This window comes from Orcinus orca, chromosome 5 (genome assembly GCF_937001465.1).
Source record: "Orcinus orca chromosome 5, mOrcOrc1.1, whole genome shotgun sequence".
Taxonomy (NCBI): Eukaryota; Metazoa; Chordata; class Mammalia; order Artiodactyla; family Delphinidae; genus Orcinus; species Orcinus orca.
The window spans coordinates 114,618,613-114,638,950 of NC_064563.1; the positions used below are offsets into that span (position 1 = coordinate 114,618,613).

The 20,338-nt window shown below is 36.5% G+C and overlaps 1 protein-coding gene across 1 annotated transcript in view; it reads left to right on the forward strand.

Moving 5' to 3' along the window:
* GBE1 (1,4-alpha-glucan branching enzyme 1) overlaps positions 1-20,338 on the forward strand; it is a 293,919-nt gene that overhangs the window by 213,733 nt on the left and 59,848 nt on the right. The window contains exon 12 of the mRNA XM_004280432.4: positions 2,792-2,963. Within this exon, the coding sequence (XP_004280480.1) occupies positions 2,792-2,963 (172 nt within the window). The remainder of the gene's footprint in view (positions 1-2,791; positions 2,964-20,338) is intronic.

Sequence of the window (20,338 nt, forward strand, 5' to 3'; positions counted from 1 at the left end):
AATTTTAATTTCCATTTTAGGTTTCCTTCTAAAGGTTTTCTTTTATGCCTTTTCACAAGCTTTCATCATTTTTTCCCTCAGTCACTGAAATCTTTTGCTGATTGATCGCCCTGACCTCTGTCCCTCTTGATTTTAGTCCATCCTCTGTAATGTAGTCTGAGGTATTTTCCAAAGGGCAAAGCTAATTTTGTCAACCCAGATCTTTTGGTTAAAGCTTCTTATTCACAGCCTGTCATATCCTGGCTCATGCCAAAGTTTATTCTCTGCTCAACCCTCCAAGAGTTCTATTCTTCAATACTGTTAAATTTCCACCCATTCCTGAGTAGGTCAACCTTGCTCCAATCTTGTACTTTTCCCCACACACCTGCAAATGCCTACGACACCTGGGAAGCTCGTGTGAAGACCTAATGCCCTGGCTCAGACATACTCTCCTTGAAGCCTTCATCCAGGTGTATAGGGGAAAAATAGTTTCCCCATTCTTCACTTTCTCATCACATTTTAAGCAGAAAATTTGCTTCTGATACTTTGTATTTCCAGCCTTAGCACTGTGCTATTCCTCGTAGTCACTCAATAAACATAAATAAATGCGGGAAAAGGCCATTCAGTTATATAAAGCCTATGAACCAGCATAAACAACATAAAATGAACTCCTTATACATTAAAAAGACAGTAAAACTGTCTGAAATTATTTGCAGTATATGTATTCAGAAAATTAAAGTTAAACCAATAAGCTCCTCGGTATTTCAGCAGAAATTGACAATTTAAGGTAGGCAGTAGTTTTTCAGGTGTCTCCTTTGAACTGTTAAGAAAGTATAAGTAGACCAGAGGTCAGCTACCAAGGCCCATGGGCCAGATTCTGTCTGCTGCTTGTTTTTGTAAAGGTAATTGGAACACAGCCATGTTCATTCACTCACCTATTGTCTATGGCTGCTTTTGAGCCATAATGGTATATTTAAGTAGTTGAGACTGAGGAAGGAGCCCACAATGCCTACACTATGTACTGTTTGGCCTGTACAGAATGTTTGCTCACTCATAAAGTAGACATATATTAAGTTCTGCATCTTCCTAGTTGGAGCAGTACTTTCTTTTCAACTTAAATTGGCTGTGGAGCAAGATCAAATAAATACCTATGAAGAAACCAGAACCAAAACGTAACAAGGGCCTCCCTGCTGGCGCAGTGGTTGAGAGTCCGCCTGCCGATGCAGGGGACGCGGGTTCGTGCCCTGGTCCGGGGGGATCCCGCATGCCGCGGAGCGGCTGGGCCCGTGAGCCATGGCCGCTGGGCCTGCGCGTCCGGAGCCTTGTGCTCCGCAACGGGAGAGGCCACGGCAGTGAGAGACCCACGTACCGCAAAAAAAAAAAAAAAAAAGTAACAAAATAAGAAATGAGTAGTATTAATTTAAGATTGGGGGAATCCCTTGCCAAATACATAACAATATGAAAATTAAAATGCATGCATAAATGATATCTTTCTATTACAAACTCCTAGCAGTTATAGCATGTTTTGAGCTCCCAATATATGTGTATTTTATATGAATGAATAAAAAAATAAATAAATGAGTGGAATAAACAAATTGAAGATGAAACTGGTAGGTTAATTTCATAATTTTTCTCCCCAAATGTACAGAAACAGTATGGATTTACCAAGAATTATTTCATGCTTTAAAGATCCACATAATTCTGCCTTGTATTACAAATTGTTGGGAATGTACAAAAAGATGCAAATTGCCTAGTTCTTTCTATAAAAGCAAATGTATACTGAATTTTAAGCCTGATAAAAAATTATAAATATGAATATATATGTGAAAAGAGCTTAGAGATTAAAATAGGTTTATAAGTAAAAATATTTTTCTAAAAATGAAAATAATCATACAGTAATAGGGTGAGGAGATTATGGTTTAGTCTCTATGTTTCACTATATATAATTTTTTGTCAATAAATAACACTTGGCATTAGTTAGCTGTTTTTAACCATAAATAATTCAGATCGTTAAGAGGCCTCTTCTGCTGCTCAGGGTGTTTCTGAGTTAACCTGCCCCATTTGTCAACTATTATATTTTCATATAAAACAAACTAATTTTAGATTAGATGGCAAATATAATGAGAAAGCAAATTTTACATTTTAAGAAAAGGTTGTCAATTTGCTGCTGAAGGGGAGAGGGTCCATTGTAATATATTTATATACATATTATATATATATAAATACATCTATAGAAACATAAATGCATATACATATAAATTACTTTTAGGAAACTCTTCCATTCTTTCAAAACAATAAAATCATGATATGCAAGATATTTTTAAAAATCTGTTAGTATTCTAATAGTTTAATGTAAGATTATGGGATTATATGAAATCATGTATGTGAAACTTTTGAAAATTGTAAAGCACTATAGAATTTAAAGAATTCATTCAATTAAAAAATTCATTGTTCAAATCCTAAAAAAAAGAAAAAATATCTGTTAGTATTCTCAACATTAAAATACATGTTTATTCTAACTTCAAAAAATGTGAAGCATCAGCTTATTATAACAAATATTCAGGTAGCTTATCATGAGTTTTTCACCAAGCTATTTTAAAAATGAAAGAAACATAGGTACATGAGATCTCTCATGTATTTCACCAGCTCACCCTCAGCATAGTGACTGTTGGAAAATACATGAAATTAATATTAATTCACACACCTCTTCTGCATTGTTTCCATTCTGTATAATTGCATGTTATTCTAGTATAAATCACAGCTGCTTAGTACCTATTATTTGCATTTATCTCAGTGACTTTTATTTTTATAGGCACTCGTTGGGGATAAGACGCTGGCATTTTGGTTGATGGATGCTGAAATGTATACCAACATGAGTGTTCTAACCCCGTTTACTCCAGTTATTGATCGTGGAATACAGCTTCATAAAATGATTCGACTCATTACTCATGCACTCGGCGGAGAAGGCTATCTCAATTTCATGGGTAAGTATGAGCTGAACATATATCCAATCTGTGTTTAAAATGTTAACTAATATTATATATGACATAAGTTATGCAGAATATTTTGGTTTGGTTCAGGTTTAAAATAGAAAATTATAACTATTTCTTTAAAGCACTGTCATTTTTACAGTGTAAACTGTAAAAATTAAATTGCTTTAAGATTATTGTTATACTAATACATGATGCAAAAGTAATCTAATGGCTGGTATTTTATTTAATATTGTTGTCAATAAGTGGGGTGAACTTTTTTTAAACAGAATTATTATTCTGAATTTAATCATTGAGTTTATTATTATAGTGTTTGTAATACATTGAACATAAGAAGGATATAATTGTCACGTTATAGCATATTGAGCTAATATTATTGGTCTTCTTTGAGGTAATTGTATACCAGTATACTTGTATTATAAATGTGGAAGCCAACGCCCAAGATACTGTGATGGACAAAAAAATGTATTTATTTTAAAAAATAGGAAAATATGAATATTCAAAGGTCATTGTTGTCTGAAGGATCTTGAATGATAAAACATAAAAATCAACTAATACCATTTTCAGTTCTATTTGGTCAACCATGACCATTTGAGTTTTAGGAAATTTCACCAGTTTTTAGGTTAGAGAGAGCTAGAAAGATTGGAAAATGCACATGGGAGACTGACATTTTTCTACAATAAAAGCTGTAGAGCTTCAGATTAATTCATTTCTATCTGGAAATTTTTATTAAAAAATCTCAGATTGGGACTTCCCTGATGACGCAGTGGTTGAGAGTCCGCCTGCCGATGCAGGGGACACGGGTTCGTGCCCCGGTCGGGGAAGATCCCACATGCCGTGGAGCGGCTGGGTCCGTGAGCCATGGCCGCTGAGCCTGCGCATCCGGAGCCTGTGCTCCGCAACGGGAGAGGCCACAACAGTGAGAGGCCCGCATACCGCAAAAAAAAAAAAAAAAACTCAGATTGGACTTTTAAAAGCCTCTATTGTTTGCTAACTTGAGATTAGGAAGCCAGACCCAATAAACCATACACCAGATTTCACCCATACAACCTGTACCTTTCAGTGCATCCCTCTCCTCTCAGGATCACCAAAATTTGTTAATATTCCCAACCTGTCAGGAAGTGGCCCTTATGACCTGTGAGACGGCACTTTGTCTTTCAGGCACCAGGCTGGGCTTCCTGGGTGGACTTTCCAGGCATTGTATTCATAAGTAAAACCGGCCTCAGTTCCTAAAAGGCAACTAGTCCTCTTTCACACAATGAACATCATTCATGAGTATGGCTTTTCCAGTAAGGCCTTAGTCGCACAGTTTATTCAATTATATCTTGATGAAAAGGTGGAGTCAATGAACTTAGGTAAACAACTATGTCACCATGTAAAGTGAGAGATTTTTTAATGTTTTATTTCATTTACAAAAGCAGGGTTTATTAAATTGTTGCAATGTATATAGATAGATTAAAAAGAAAATGAAAGAGCTTCCTTATATATGTGGAAACTAAAACAACTTTCCTGTTAGAGAAATAAAATCAAAGAAGACCTCTGATTTCATGCTGTTAGTCCTGTCATTAATTCTTGAAGCCCACTGCATCCGAGAATTCTAGTAATCCTGACTTAGCTTACTGCTTTAGTCTGGAAGTTGTGTAAGCAATATCAGCTCAGAAGCCTATAGCGAAGAGTTGAGAGTGTCAGTAGTTTGAAGTACCTGATAGAGTCCTTTTCCTGAGACTGTCCTTTGTTGAAGACAATTCTAGCCCGTAGCATGCAACAGAGCATCAGAGTAAAATAAAACTATCTGCAGATGACAGAGAATTAATGGCCCTAGTTAATTTAATATTGATAACTTTCAGATTAAAAAGGTCTGATGGGGCTTCCCTGGTGGAACAGTGGTTGAGAGTCCGCCTGCCGATGCAGGGGACATGGGTTCGTGCCCTGGTCCAGGAAGATCCCACATGCTGCGGAGCGGCTGGGCCCAAGAGCTATGGCCGCTGAGCCTGCGCGTCCAGAGCCTGTGCTCCGCAACGGGAGAGACCACAACAGTGAGAGGCCCGCGTACCGCAAAAAAAAAAAAAGGTCTGATGAAAGTTCATAATGAGAATTGAGTCTTGGTCAATATTTTCCCTGAGGGTAAAAATAGATCATGGACAGCTAAGATCTTAACAAATCTCCAGTAACTTCATAAATTTTGTGAAATGTTTATATTAATATAATCTTAACTGTATATATTCAACCTGAGGATGGCTAAGATGCTATTCTGTTTTGGAAACTCTTCCCATGGAACTTTCAATAGTAACACAACTAAATAAACATAATTATTTCTAGCATCTCTCTATAAGGTCTGTAAACTGACCATATTTGTGGTATCAAATATAATTTTGAAATTATTCTTTGATACAGGACTCAAAGATCTTTTGAAGTTTTCTTCTTACATTTGTCCTTCAAAAGGCTTATAACGTTTAACTCCAATACAGCACTTTTTAAAAATCCTTCTGTCTCAATGTCTTATCTAAATCTAGCATTTCTCTACTAACTTTGAAACCAGTAATCTCCAAAGTCTCTATAATTTCTGATTATTGATGTTGTTTTATGAAATTTAATATTTCCCTGTAAGCTATCATGACTTTAAATATTTTTTTTCCACTTTCTGATCATGGCACTCTCCTGCTGAATGGCTTCAATGGCTGCAGTGTCCTCCAGCTGACCTCTAGGCCTTGCATGAATGGTTTCCCATGGGTCTCCCCATTGATGGCTCTGCTCCAGTCAAGCAAGCCTTCTTTCAGTTCAATGAATGTACCAACTTCCTTCCACTATGAATTCTGTATATTTTTCTGTTCTCCCCTCTGAAATCACTCTACTCAGATACCCCCTGCCATACCTGACAATCCTTCATTTGCAAATCTTTTTTCCTTAGGGCAGTCTTTTCTAAAGCCTCAAACTTCACTAGTTTTACCTATTATACATTTTTATGTTACCCTATACCTACCTTTTGTGGCACATAACAAAATTACATTTTCAAAAACTATTAAATATATAGCTGCCTTGATACATTTAAAACTGAATGAAAATAGGGGTCATCTGTATCTTATTCACTATTATATCTTCATGAACTAGTAGCAATTAGCACAGTATCTAGCACATCACAAGACTTGCACATTTTTCCAAAAAAGGATATTTTATATATTATATATATACATATATGCATATATATAATTACCTTGTAATTATTTTTAGCAGTAGTTCATTAGCTGCAATCACCAGTTGTAGTTTTGTTTTGTTTTGTTTTGTGTGCAGTACGAGGGCCTCTCACTGCTGTGGTCTCTCCCGTTGCGGAGCACAGGCTCCGGACGCGCAGGCTCAGCGGCCATGGCTCACGGGCCCAGCAGCTCCGCGGCATGTGGGATCTTCCCGGACCGGGGCACGAACCCGTGTCCCCTGCATCGGCAGGCGGACTCTCAACCACTGCGCCACCAGGGAAGCCCCAGTTGTAGTTTTAAGGAAAGTCATTTTTTTTTCAAGTGGCATGTAAGAAATTAATTTTTAAAAAGATCAATTTAAGAAATTCAAGACTAAGGAGCAATCTGGTTGTTTACTCATGTTTTAGGCATTTTAAAACTTACTAGCTTTTGGAATTTTATTTTTATTTCCCTCTAGTAGAGAAAGAATGATTTAAAAGAAGTAAGAAAACAGCATACTTTTGTAGTTTTTCATTTAAATCTATTTACCTAAATTCATCAGGCATTTAGATATGTGTTCTGTTTATCAAAAATAATTAAGATCAATATGAATTCTCTCACAATGATACCAGTTTGGCTGATTTGTTTTATTTTATTTGTTTTTGTCTTATATACTCATAATTTTGAGTTTAAAAAAGTTCTTTCACTCTGGTTAAAGCCAGGGGAATATTTGCAAGGTTTTTTTAATTTTTAATTTGCTAGGTTATTTTAATTGATTATGAATAAATAGGTTTATATTTCCTATTCTTCCACCATATCATCATATGAAAGAATCAAATATAGAAGAGGGGAGCAGGGATAGTTAAATTACTTTTATATTTTTATATCATTGATCATAAGAGTTATAATAAATATTAGCAAAAGTAAGTTTATATTTGACATAGCATACTATATTTTCTAAAACATTTTCATATGCCTCATCTAACTCAATCTTCATAAAAGTTTTTTTTTTTTTTTAATACTGTCTGGCTTGCAAAGAAACATGGGGTGAAAGAAGAATATTCAGGTATCTAGGTAGATGTTCCAAGTCCCATTTTACTAAAGCTACAACTCAGAGAGGAAAAGGGACACACCTAATATTGTACAACTAGAAAATGACAGCAGCTGATTGTCTTTTTCTTCTATTTACAATGTGAAAAAATTAGAAATGAAAATTATTATTAGATCAGTGTATAGATTAGCTACCAAAATATGGTTAATAAATATCTTTTAGAGAAAAGGTAGAGCATAGTGGTTAAGAAAGCAATCTCGATGGGAATACAAGCTTAGCTGTGTGAGCTGGGTAAGGGGCATCATTACTCTGTGCCTTTGTTTGCTCAGTGGTAGAATGGAGTAGTGCCTGCCTCAGAGGATTGTTTTCAGGGTGAAATGATTTAATACGTACACAAGACTTAGAATATTGCCAGGCACATAACTCATAGTTAATGTTTCTTTAAATTTAATTTCACTTGAAGTTAAATTTACTATTACTATTTTTAATATTGCTAGCTATTCCATTGAATATATGGGTCCTGAAGGCTGATGTTTCAATTCCATCCAAGAGTGTTTCTTTAGAATCTTATATGATGGTATATTGTTTAATGTAAAAGTTTCTTAAAATATTTAATTCATTTCCTCTTGAAAACATCAGTAAAGGCAGTAATTCTTTGTTAAAAATCAAATGACATTTTCCTAGGTGGTATTATGTGGTTAATTATACAGAAGTTAAGCCATTTCTATAGTAAATCTCACTAAGAGTTAAGATTACTTTTTTTTTTTAATTCATAGTGATGTCTGCTGAATGCTGCTGCTAAAACATCTTACTTAACTTTCATGTATGAAGAGGTGTGATGTTTGCCTTGATTCTCATTTCTAGGATAAGCCAATATGATATTTATCAGTTAACATTTATTATATATTATATGGTATCTGTGTATGAGTGTGTGTGAGCATTGTATAAAACTTAATATAGGGCTTCCCTGGTGGCACAGTGGTTGAGAGTCCGCCTGCCGATGCAGGGGACACGGGTTGATGCCCCGGTCCGGGAAGATCCCACATGCCGTGGAGCGGCTGGGCCCGTGAGCCATGGCCGCTGAGCCTGCGCGTCCGGAGCCTGTGTTCCACAACAGGGGAGGCCACAACAGTGAGAGGGCTGCGGACTGAAAAAAAAAAAAAACTTAATATATTTTTCTGGAATACCTGTGCCGAGATTTATTTTACACAGAAAGAGGGAGGAAGGGAGGGAGCGAGAGAGAGATGTAGATTGATATAAAGCAACTTCAGTTTAAAAAGTTAGTGAATTTGACATATATATCAATTTAAACTATACACAATATATTTATAACACATTCTAGAATGTGTTTTAACACAATTGATAACATTCCTTCATGCTTCAGACATTTATATGTATCTACTATGTACCAGGTATTGCTAAGTGGTGGATATTCCTGGGTGAAAAAGAGTTCTTGCCCTCAAGGTCTCAAAACCCAAAAGGGGATCCAGACAAGTAAGCAGACAAGTATCTCTGTCCTAGTACATTCACTAGATACAGTGATAGAGATAAGCAGAGAATGTCATGTAAATGTGTAGGAAACCGGGTTAAGAGATTAGGTTGTTGGTGGAATTTATGAGCTGCTTCAGCCAGGCAAACATAGAAAAATAGAAAGGCACAAGAAAGCCATATGACAAACTTAGGGAAAGTCTAAGAAGGAGTAGGACTGAAGCAGTGGAGTGAGATTAAAGTCAGTTGGGAATATTAAATTTCAAATAAATGAAAAAACTGGGGCCCGAAGAAATCAGTTTAGAGATCATTCATTGATTGGCAAGTTTAATGAAAAAATGTGGTTTTCAATCACTTTAAAGTATCATGAACTCTTCAGTAAGAAAGGCCTGGTATTGACTGATGGTTTAATAGCTTTATGGTTTATTTTTTTATCTATTTGTAAAATAACTAAAAGGAGACAGATTAGAAAAATAAGACATGTGATTATTGATAATCTATGTGGATATGTCTATGCTATTTTTATAATCAGTGGTTATTTAATGTTTAATTGTTGGTTAAAAATATAGAATGAAAAACATCTGCTTTACACATAGGATGACCTCAGTGAATATATGTTGCAGGCATACCTTGTTTCACTGCGCTTCACTTCATTGTACTTCACAGATATTGTGTTTTTTACAAATTGAAGGTTTGTGGCAACCTTGCGTTGAGCAAGTCTATGGGCACAATTTTTACAACAGCCTTTGCTCACTTCCTGTATCTATCCCATTTTCATAATTCTCGCAGCATTTCATACTTTTTCATTATTATTATATTTGTTATGCTGATCTGTGATCAGTGCTATTTTTTTAATTGAAGTGTAGCTGATTTACAGTATTATATTAGTTTCAGGTATATAACATAGTGATTCAATATTTTTAGAGATTATACTCTATTTAAACTTATTACAAAATATGGCTATATTTCCCTGAGCTGTACAATATATCCTTGTAGCTTATTTATTTAATACGTATCTCTTAATCTCCTACCCTTATTTTGCCCCACCCCTTCCATTTCCCCACTGGTAACCACTAATTTATGAGTCTGTTTCTGTTTTTTTATATTCATTTGTTGGTTTCATTTTTTAGATTCCATATATAAGTGATAACAGAGTATTTGTCTTTCTCTGTCTGACACTTCACTAAGCATAATACCTTCTAGGTCCATTCACATTGTTGCAAATGGCAGAATTTCATTCTTTTTTATGTCTGACTAATATTCCATTGTGTGTGTATATATATACTTTTTGTATCACATCTTCTTTATCCATTCATCTGTTGATGGACACTAAGGTTGCTTCCATATCTTGGCTGTTATAAACAATACTGCTATGAACATTGGGGTGCATGTTATCTTTTCGAATTAGTGTTTTCATTTTCTTCAGATATATTCCCAGGATTGGAATTGCTGGATCGTATGGTAATTCTATTTTTAGTTTTTGGAGGAACTCCGTACTGTTTTCCATAGTGGCTTCACCAATTTACATCCCCACCAGCAGTGTACTAAGGTTCCCTTTTCTCCACATCCTCTCCAACATTTGTTATTTGTAGACTTTTTGATGATAGCCATTCTGACAGGTGTTTGGTGTTATCTCATTGTGGTTTTGATTTGCTTTAATGTTACTACTGCAGCTTGCCAAAGGTTCAGATGATGATTAGCACTTTTTAGCAATACACTACTTTTTTTTTTTTTTTTTTTTTTGTGGTACGTGGGCCTCTCACTGTTGTGGCCTCTCCCGTTGTGGAGCACAGGCTCCGGACGCGCAGGCCCAGCGACCATGGCTCACGGGCCTAGCCACTCCGTGGCATGTGCAATCCTCCCGGACCAGGGCACGAACCTGTGTCCCCTGCATCGGCAGGTGGACTCTCAACCACTGCGCCACCGGGGAAGCCCAGCAATACACTATTTTTAAAATTAAGATATGTACATTGTTTTTAGAAATAATGCTATTACTATAGACTATAGTATAGTGTAAATGTAACTTTTATATGCACTGAGAAACCAAACAATTTGTGTGAGTCACTATATTGCAATATTCACATTATTGAGGTAGTCTGGAACTGAACCCACAGTACTTTCTCACTATGCCTATACTTGTATGTAGATAAACTGCTAAAGTAATTCAAAGAAGAAGAAACTGTGGTTAATGATATATTTTGCCCCATTTTCTGGTGGTTCTCTGGTTATCTTGGAAGTGCTACCTTTTCCTAACCCAGCTTACTGAGGCAGAGGGAGTAGTTGCATGACCTTGTCATGTGACTTGTCAGGAACTGCTATAGAGAGGTGTGGCCAGGCAGGCAAATGGGCTACTATGTCCGGTAATTGTGTACTGGGAAAAAAACACCAATACTGATGCTGCAGTATTAATTCCAGATACAGTTGACCCTTGAACAATGCAATTTTGAACCGCAAGTGTCCACTCATACATGAATATTTTTCAGTATTTAGTACTACAGTACTACAAACTAAGTGGTTGGTTGGATCTACAGATGTGGAGGCACTAAGCATATGGAGGGCCAACTATAAGTTACTAGTGGATAAACCTTGTCATTTTTCAAGAGTCAACTGAAATACCAAAATAATGCATTGATGGTATTCTTTATTAAAGACTGCTTAGAATTCTAGAAAAAAAGAAGAACCTAAGTATTTAACTCATTTAAAATATAAACATGTACATATTTTAAAATATCAAGTAAAGTATAAATTAAAATCTAAATATTAAGCACATATCTTGCTGATTTAAAATATTGGCAGACATGTATAATCTTAAGAATCAGCTATCCAAACAAAATGATGAAAATTTAATCTCAAAGTCAAAAACTAAATAATATTATTTAATCATTTTTTTGTTTGTTTGTTTTTGTTTTTTTTTTTTTTTTGGTGTGTGCTATGCGGGCCTCTCCCGTTGCGGAGCACAGGCTCCAGACGGGCAGGTTCAGCGGCCACTGCTCACGGGCCCAGCTGCTCCACGGCATATGGGATCCTCCCAGACCGGGGCACGAACCCATGTCCCCTGCATCAGCAGGCGGACTCTCAACCACTGCGCCACCAGGGAAGCCCTATTTAATCATTTTTAAAGATTTGAATTTCAAAAATAACGTGAATTAAAGTGTTGTCATCATCGAGTTAGTTCCAAGTCAGTTTCTGTGAAAAATTTTCTGGCTCTTCAGAAAGCTCTTTGTAATCCTATCCTAGGCTGGGCAATGGTAGGAGAAGGTTACATTGGACAGCTAACTCCAAATATGTTCATTTTCACGTAACCAAGTGTCTTATAACTTGAAGAAAATCTTTTTAAGCAACTTGACTTCATTTTCTTGAGTTTCATCACATATAGGTAGAGATTCAGATGCAGAGTGATCTGAATCACTTTCAATACTGTCATGTTCATGTTCCACTTGTTCAGAAAGTCTTTGAACTAAAGTAAGAATCATTCTTGCAACAGAAGCTTTGCTTTCCCGGTTACCATTTTCTTTTTCCTCCTGGGGACTCTATGTTATAGAATACCATTTTCTAAACAAGTACACCTTCATTCCATTAGAAATTTTAATGCTGCATGTAACTCTCTGGGTTTATGTCAAAACATAAGTGATTCCAATTTCTCATTTAAAAAGTACTGAACTAGCAGGGTTAAAATCAACAAAACTAACAATGTTTCACTACTATAATATGGCATGGTAGTCCAGAAAACTGAAAACTCATGTTGCAGTCATAAAATACATATTCCCCATGACATCAGCTGTTACTGCATAAAACTGAAATGTCAGAAGTAATCTGGAATCATTGGGATTCATTGATTTGTTCCCTCATTTATTTATTCATTCATTCAGTTAAACCAATTGTTTTCATGTCAGTTTCTGGATGTAAGTAGAGTTGTGTGAAGGCAAAGAAGTTCATGCTTGATAACTTTTATATTATCAGTGAGGTCATCATTTGAGAGTGGAAGGAGTAAGAGACTTTTGAGAAAAAAAGTAGAAGTATGAAATGGACATCTTCAGGCGTGAAAATACTAGAGAACTGTAGTAGGATATCTAGGTAATACTGAATGCTCATTTGAGATTTGTAATCAATATTATAAGCCAAATCAACCTCTTTGTTGTGTGACATTTTTTTTTTTTTCCTAGTAGTCCATGGTTGATCAAGGGTTGGAATTTTGTCAGGCATCTGTCAAAAGAGGGAAGGATTTTGAAAGTATTAGAAAATAGCTGATGTAATAGAGAACCCATAAATCACTGATTCTCAAAATTGCACACTGGAATGACCTGGAGAGTTTCAAAAAATACTAGAAATTGTGATTGAATTGGCCTTTGCTATAGCCTGGGCTTTGGAATTTTTTAGAGATTCCTTAAGGCTAGGAAGTAAAGAGAGAATTCCAAGAGGATGTAAAAGATATAGGAAAGTTCTCTGGTTCTAGAACAGAAATCATAGAGGGCACAGTACAAGGAAGGGAAGTTGGGACAGATGATGGGTATGTTGTGAGTCCAACTGTCAGTGAAGGGCCAATGAAGGACCAGGAAGCTGGACTTGGACTTCCCATAGCAAACAAGGCAAACAGGAATGGGGCTGCTTCTGGAGTTTTCCTGGTTGGTATTGAGAAGCTTTCTCGAATAGATTTTTATCAACAGAATTTAAATGAGAAGGCTTTTCTACTTTTCTTATATTGTTTTCTCTATTTATAAACAAACTAAAATCATGACAATGGAGTAAACTGTCTTTTATTAACAGCGTGGTCATCTGGTATGCGTACATCTGTTTTTATTACTTTCTTGTTTAGGAATCTCATTACCATGATGTTTTCCTAGTTTCTGTAATGAGTGGTACCTGCGGAGAAAGAGGCATAATTACAAACTGGCAATTTTCTCTCTCAGCAGTATTATGAAATTTCCATTACTAAATTTGAAGGATTTTCTCAATATGATTATATTGTATTTTGACATTTGAAATTCTGTGGGACATTCTTTAATGAATATGTTACATTCTCCCTAAAGCCACAGGGAAAGTTGGATGGATTTTGTGTCGGTCTGCATTTAGTGAGAGCTGCATTATACTTCAGTGTAAAATGTGTGATCCTACTTCACATCTTCCATCTGTGATTGTTTAGTGTCAAACTTGTAAATTCTTCTTTTTTCTGATAGATAGGAATACAATAAAAATTTAAATGTCTTCCTGCTAAGTGCTGGAATTGAAGCAGTTATAAGAGGACAAAATACACTCTGCCGAACAGTAGGAGTGCTGGTTTTTGGCATTTTCTCTTAGCTTGTTGAGGCAAGTTTACTGAATGTGACACAGCTAGGAGAAGTCTGTAAAACTGAGCTGTGAAAAACTGCAAAATTCTCAATATGAGCAGCTGTAAATGGCTTGAAGCCCTGTTAAAATGCTCAGAGACACAAATAGAATCTATTTTAAATGGCATAGACTTAAAAGTAATGGCCCTGATTTGATTCACAGCACACTGATAACCAATTTTGGCTGGCATTTAATGAGAACATGAGTACAGCATGGGGCTAAGAAGGAAGTACTGCTGCAGTTACCTGGGGATCTTTAAAATACTGAACCCTGAGCCTCATCAACCTTTCATGCCAGAGTCAGCTATCGTGAGGCTGTGACACTAGTGGTTTTTTAAAAAAAATCTCACAAAGTGATTAACTTGTGGAGATAGAACATAGAGATCCACTGATGGGAAGGAAATGCAAAAATGAAAGTTGGGCCAAAGACAGGTCCAGACTGTGCTGGGATCACTGGGGGCTAGCTGAGGGACTCACCTGTCCCTTTCCCGACGTGATTTAAATACCCCGCTCAGTACCAGAAGTGTTCTTTCTGACAGGTTAATTTTCACACAAGAACCTTCAAATCCTTGCCGACGATTATAACCTGGGAGAAGAGTCACTTTAGAGAAGTCCATCTTAACCTAGTGAAGAATGTTTGTGATGCAATTTATCCACATTTTTCTCTAGCCCACTCACATTGTTCAAGTTGAATACATCACACCCTTTACATATAGGAAAAGGGTCTACTAGTAATCTGGATGTTGAGAGGAAAACAGAAGCAACTGAACCTATGTGTCCTTAATTCTTCCCGTCTTGATCTTAGGGTAGGATATCTGTATAAGTCCCTGCATTTCTTCTTTTGGGGTCTGTGTGGTTGTCAGTGGTGTTATTGGGTGTGGTGTAAATGATTCTCCCTAAACCACTGTTCAGCTGGGCTGACGTCCTACTGAAGTTCCAAAGAAATGGTTAAAGCAATAAGATGAGACCCACTGCAGGACCCCAGTCTTTATCCATCTAAGCAAGGTCTGCTGCTCTCTGGTCATTTGCCTCTAAGCCTTTTACACCAGAAACAAGAATTTTTTTCTCTCTTTGGTTTATTGCTCTAAAACTGCATCAGAAAGTAGAGATATTAATTATTACTGTTGGTTCAAATGTTTATTTCATTAGAGAGGCTTGCTGGGAAAATAAGATTGTTCTTCTGTGCAGAACATACTAATCAATGGAATATTATTCCTCATGTGTTATGGATTTTAAGCCAAAACTTACCATCTAGGGCACTGACTTTTCTCGGTGAGAAGGTATATGATCATATCTTTATAAAGAAAGAAAATTCCCACATATGGGAGACACGTATTTTTCTTTTCATCTCTCTCTCCTCAAGGTGAGATAATCACAAATAGGAAGTTCAACATGTAGGCTGCATAGCAGATTTCCTAATGTAACAAAACAATAAAATGGGCCTGGACCTTAAAATAAGTCCCAGTGAAAAGAGCACAGTTTTTTTCTAAAGTTAATATCTGAATTATTTGCTCTTAGGCTACTACACACACAAAAACACACACATAAATACACATTGTATGTATACTGTGTGTGTGTATGTATGTGTATGTATGCATGTATGTATATATAACATTGAATGAACTCACTATCCACATAGCCCTGGGTTAAAAGTTTAGTATATAAACTTCTCTAGCTCCATTGTTGAGTTGTAGATGGTGGAGTTTGCAGAATGGAGGAACTATGTAATTTAACATTATTTAGAAACATAGAAATTTCATCAAACCTTCCTTATTACTTTGTTACCTAGCATTTTAAAAGAACTTCAAAGCCTCACTTTATGAGCTTCAGTGTCCCACAGAAGAATCCTCTAAATTCAGGGAGTCATCTAGGTCCAGGATCCTCTGTCAAATTGCTCATCTTCCTAAGAAGGGAAAAAATAAGGTATTATCCTAAGACATGTGAGTAAAGATAAATTAATATATAATGGACATCATACCTAGCCCTGGATTCCTAATTTAGAGTTATATCTTTAAGCCTCCCCCTGATCCAATCCCAAAGGCCCACCTGGGTGATAACCTCATCTTATTGGTGGAATCTGCCTAAAGGATATGCCAATAAATGAATAAGCATCCCACTCTCCCCCACTGGTCCCATGGTATGGATTTTCTTTACACGTCACAATATTTCTGCTGTGGCGTTAGGCTCTTGAATCATTTCTCTCTTTTACTAATTCTCTTCTCTCCACTTTTACTAGATAGTAAGTCTTGTTATTTGGCTCACAGCCTTTTAGAGCTTTTCATAGGCTTCTAGAGGTTACCAAGAAACCCCCAGATCTTCCTTCCAAGCAGGATTGATCAGAGAGTTTATTTTAGCTAAAAGACTGAATGGCTGACTTTTCCAGTATTATTCAAGCAGGCTGTAAAAATCCTTATAACCATAGGATGCAAAAGGTGATTGATTATATATTACCAGAGCTGGTGAGCTATGTATGGCTGTCATCTCTTGGGATATGATGGTGACTGCTCTAAACACAAATAATCTGCTCTGACAGCGTTTCTCCTGAGCAACTTGCCAACAGGAGATAGGATTTAGAAGGTGAATTTCTTTGCCTCTAAAACTTGAGATCATTATCTGAGTTTTAACTCTCCACCCCACCTCACTCCCCCAAACAAAGCAGGATGGTGAAATATACACACTCATCTCAGTTAGTAGTAGAGTGATTAAATTCCTTGGGAAATATAGTAATTTTTCTTTTTCCTTTCTAACTGGAGAGACACAGGTTTCTCTTTGGGAATATATTTTCCTTGAGGGATTGGGGGCATGCATATTATTTGGGTGACTTGTCTTCATTTGACAGTCTTTGAACAAGGTAGTCTTAAACTAGCTCCAATATCTTGAATATTTACCCTGAGCAAGGCAGTACAATAAGTGCTTTACATATAATATCTTATTTAAACCTGTGTTGCCATCCTGAAAGGTAGGAATGATTGCCTTCATTTCACACGTAAAGGACATGAAAGGTTAAGTGGCTTGTTCAGATCAATACAAGAGCCAGAATTTGAGCACAGCTCTGTCTGCCTCACACTACTTCATATGAGCCAATATAGTCAGCCCTCAGTTCCCGTGACGGGGCAGGGATTGCTTCCAGGACCCTCCAGGATAGCAAAATCCAAGGATGTTCAGGTCCCTTACGTAAAATCAGTCACGCAGTACAGTCTTTTGTATCAGTGGTTTTTGCATCCTGGGATACGGAGAGCCAACTCTATTATTATTTTACCTAAAATGTATGCTTAGATTGTCAGTGATGTTGGTAAATCTCTAGCTATAGACATCCCTCCAGAGGAGGTAAGTCAAAGCGGAAAATAACAAACCAAATTTTATATTGTGCAGCAATCTGAAACAAATCAAGGGAGAAAGTAACTTATTCTCAAATTTCAAGCCAGTCTTACAAATGACTTGTTAGTCCCCTATGCTTCCTTCATTCTACAGTGATTCAGCACCTACTGCCAGGTCAGGTACCAGCCTAGGACCTATCTTACAAAGAGAAGACGTAGGCATTAGCTCACGGAGCGTAGTGTCCAGGAAGGAGACTGACAAAGCCAGATAGCCGTAGTGTGTTGGGTGATAAATGTCACCTTCAAGATCCGCATTGAGCAGTGTGAGTACCCCAGGGAAGAACACTAAACTGATACTCGGGGGACGGGGGTGGAAGTAGTGGGCTATAAGGGAGGGTGTCCTACAGAAAGGGAGTTCAGTTTAAAGTGCCCCATTCCTTTCTATCCTGATCCTCTATGAGTGTCCCTCACTGGAATGGTGACTATGAAAAGCTAAGAAGGTGAAACAGAATGAGGGACATATTAATTTAGGACATGAATGATGAGAGAGAGGCCAAGTCATAGAGAGCTATTGAAGGGTTTTTACAGGAGATTGACATTGTCAGATCCACAGTTTAGATATGTTACTGGACTAAAAATGTGAGAGATAGATTTAAGGGGGCAGTGACCTCACACTAAATATAGCACTGCAAGATCTTCTGTCACTGGAGTTCTTTAAAATTGGTTTAAAACTGTAGGTCTCAGTTCTTTCCACACTATTCACATCAGTCAATAAATTGGATGTATCTCTTGTGGATGGGTTCAAAATCATTTACTTCATTAAAAAAAAAGATTTTTCTGAAGATTATGAGGAAAATAAAACTGCCATTTTCCAGAGCCATACAAATACTAGGATTCCTCTGATTATTGCCTCAAAATGAAAGAGAAATTTAATTGTTAATTCCACCTAAGTTATGTAATATAAGGATAAAACTATCATTATATTATTTAGGTAAATTATTCTTACTGTATATTTATATCCAAAGTAATCAAGTAATAGTACTTGAAATTTTTGGTCTATGTTGGGCATATAAAAGATACGTTTCTTTGTGCAAGTTTGAATCAACCTCTGCATTTTATTTCATAATTCAAAAATGATCCAGGTGCTTGATTTAAGCAGTTTTAAAAATATAGGTAGTATAGGTATAACTCACATTATGAAATAACTATCATTTGGAAAAGTTTTCTTTAATTTAGAGTTTGAAAATGAATAATTTGAGATGCAATTGAAAATGTGTTATTTTAAAGAATTCTGTAATATAGCAAAGAATTACCACCTGATTTGTCTTTCATGAAAACATTTTCATATCATTAAGTTGCTTAAAGTAAGTTGTACCTGTAGAAGCATAAATTATAAATTAAAAAGAATGATAGCATAACTTTTTTTTTTTTTTTTTTTTTTTTTTGCGGTACGCGGGCCTCTCACTCTTGTGGCCTCTCCCGTTAGGGAGCACGGGCTCCGGACGCGCAGGCTCAGCGGCCATGGCTCACGGGCCCAGCCGCTCCGCGGCATGCGGGATCTTCCCGGACGGGGCACGAACCCGTGTCCCCTGCATCGGCAGGTGGACTCTCAATGCGCCACCAGGGAAGTCCGATAGCATAACTTTTAAAGCCTAAACAGTTCATAACTATATTATAGAAAGTCTACAATACAATAGTTATCTGCCCTTTAAAAACATATTCAGGAAATGTATTGAAAATTAACTAAAAAGCTTATACTATTAAACTTTAAAAATGTCAACTTTCAGTTTTTATAGAGGGATTTTATAGCTTGAGAGAAACAATCCAGAAACTGCTCTGCATCTTTGTTTGTACGCCATTGTCTAATAGACCCTTATGAATTACTTTTTAAAAAAACTAATGGGACTTCCCTGGTGGTGCAGTGGTTAAGAATCCGCCTGCCAATGCAGGGGACACTGGTTGGAGCCCTGGTCCACGAAGATCCCACAGGCCGCGGAGCAACTAAGCCCCTGCGCCACAACTGCTGAGCCTGTGCCCTAGAGCTGGAGTGCCACAACTACTGAAGCCTACGCCCCTAGACCCAGTGCCCCGCAACAAGAGAAGCCCATGCACCGCAACGAAGAGTAGTAGCCCCTGTTCACCACAACTAGAGAAAGCCTGCACACAGCAATGAAGACCCAACGCAGCCTAAAATAAATAAATTTATTTTTTAAAATAATAAATAAAATGAAAAATGTAAATAAAATAAAATTAAAAGTTAAAAAAAAATAAAGGACAGTGATAAAGCAAAAAAAAACTAATGACTGGGTAGGGGCAGGGAGATGGGGAGATATTAGTCAGAGGGTACAAAATTTCAGTTATAAGACAAGTCTGGAAATGTACAGCATGGTGATTACAGTTAATAATAGTGTACTATATATTTGAAAGTTTCTTAGAGAGTAGATCTTAAATGTTCTCACTACAAAAATAAAATCGTAATTATGTGACCCAATGGAGGTATTAAAAGCTCTGGTGGTAATCATTTTGCATATATAAGTACATCAAATCAACACATTGTACACCTTAAACTAATACAATGTTATATGTCAATTATATCTTAATAAAGCTGGAGGGGGTGCCTGTGATTAAAATAAAGACACTTGGAATGTGAAGGAATAAAAAAAAACCCAAAAAACTAATGATAGGTGTTTGAGCTTCACCAACATACACAAAACCACCATCATTCAGAGGTTCCATTTTGAGATGTGCTGAGATGACCATTTGGGGATGAAAAGATGACAAAAATGAAAGTTTGAAAACCTATATAATCCACACCTTTTCAATACTTTAATCTTACATACATTATGATTATATAAAAGTCATAAGTGAAAGTTTCATGTTATACTTGATAACACCTTTCCACAAATGAGAAGACATTCAGATATCTTGGATTATTCCAATATATTATCTATAGTTTAATAAAAAATATCAATTACATTATGTAGTTAACAATTCATTCCACATTTTATATTTTCTTTTC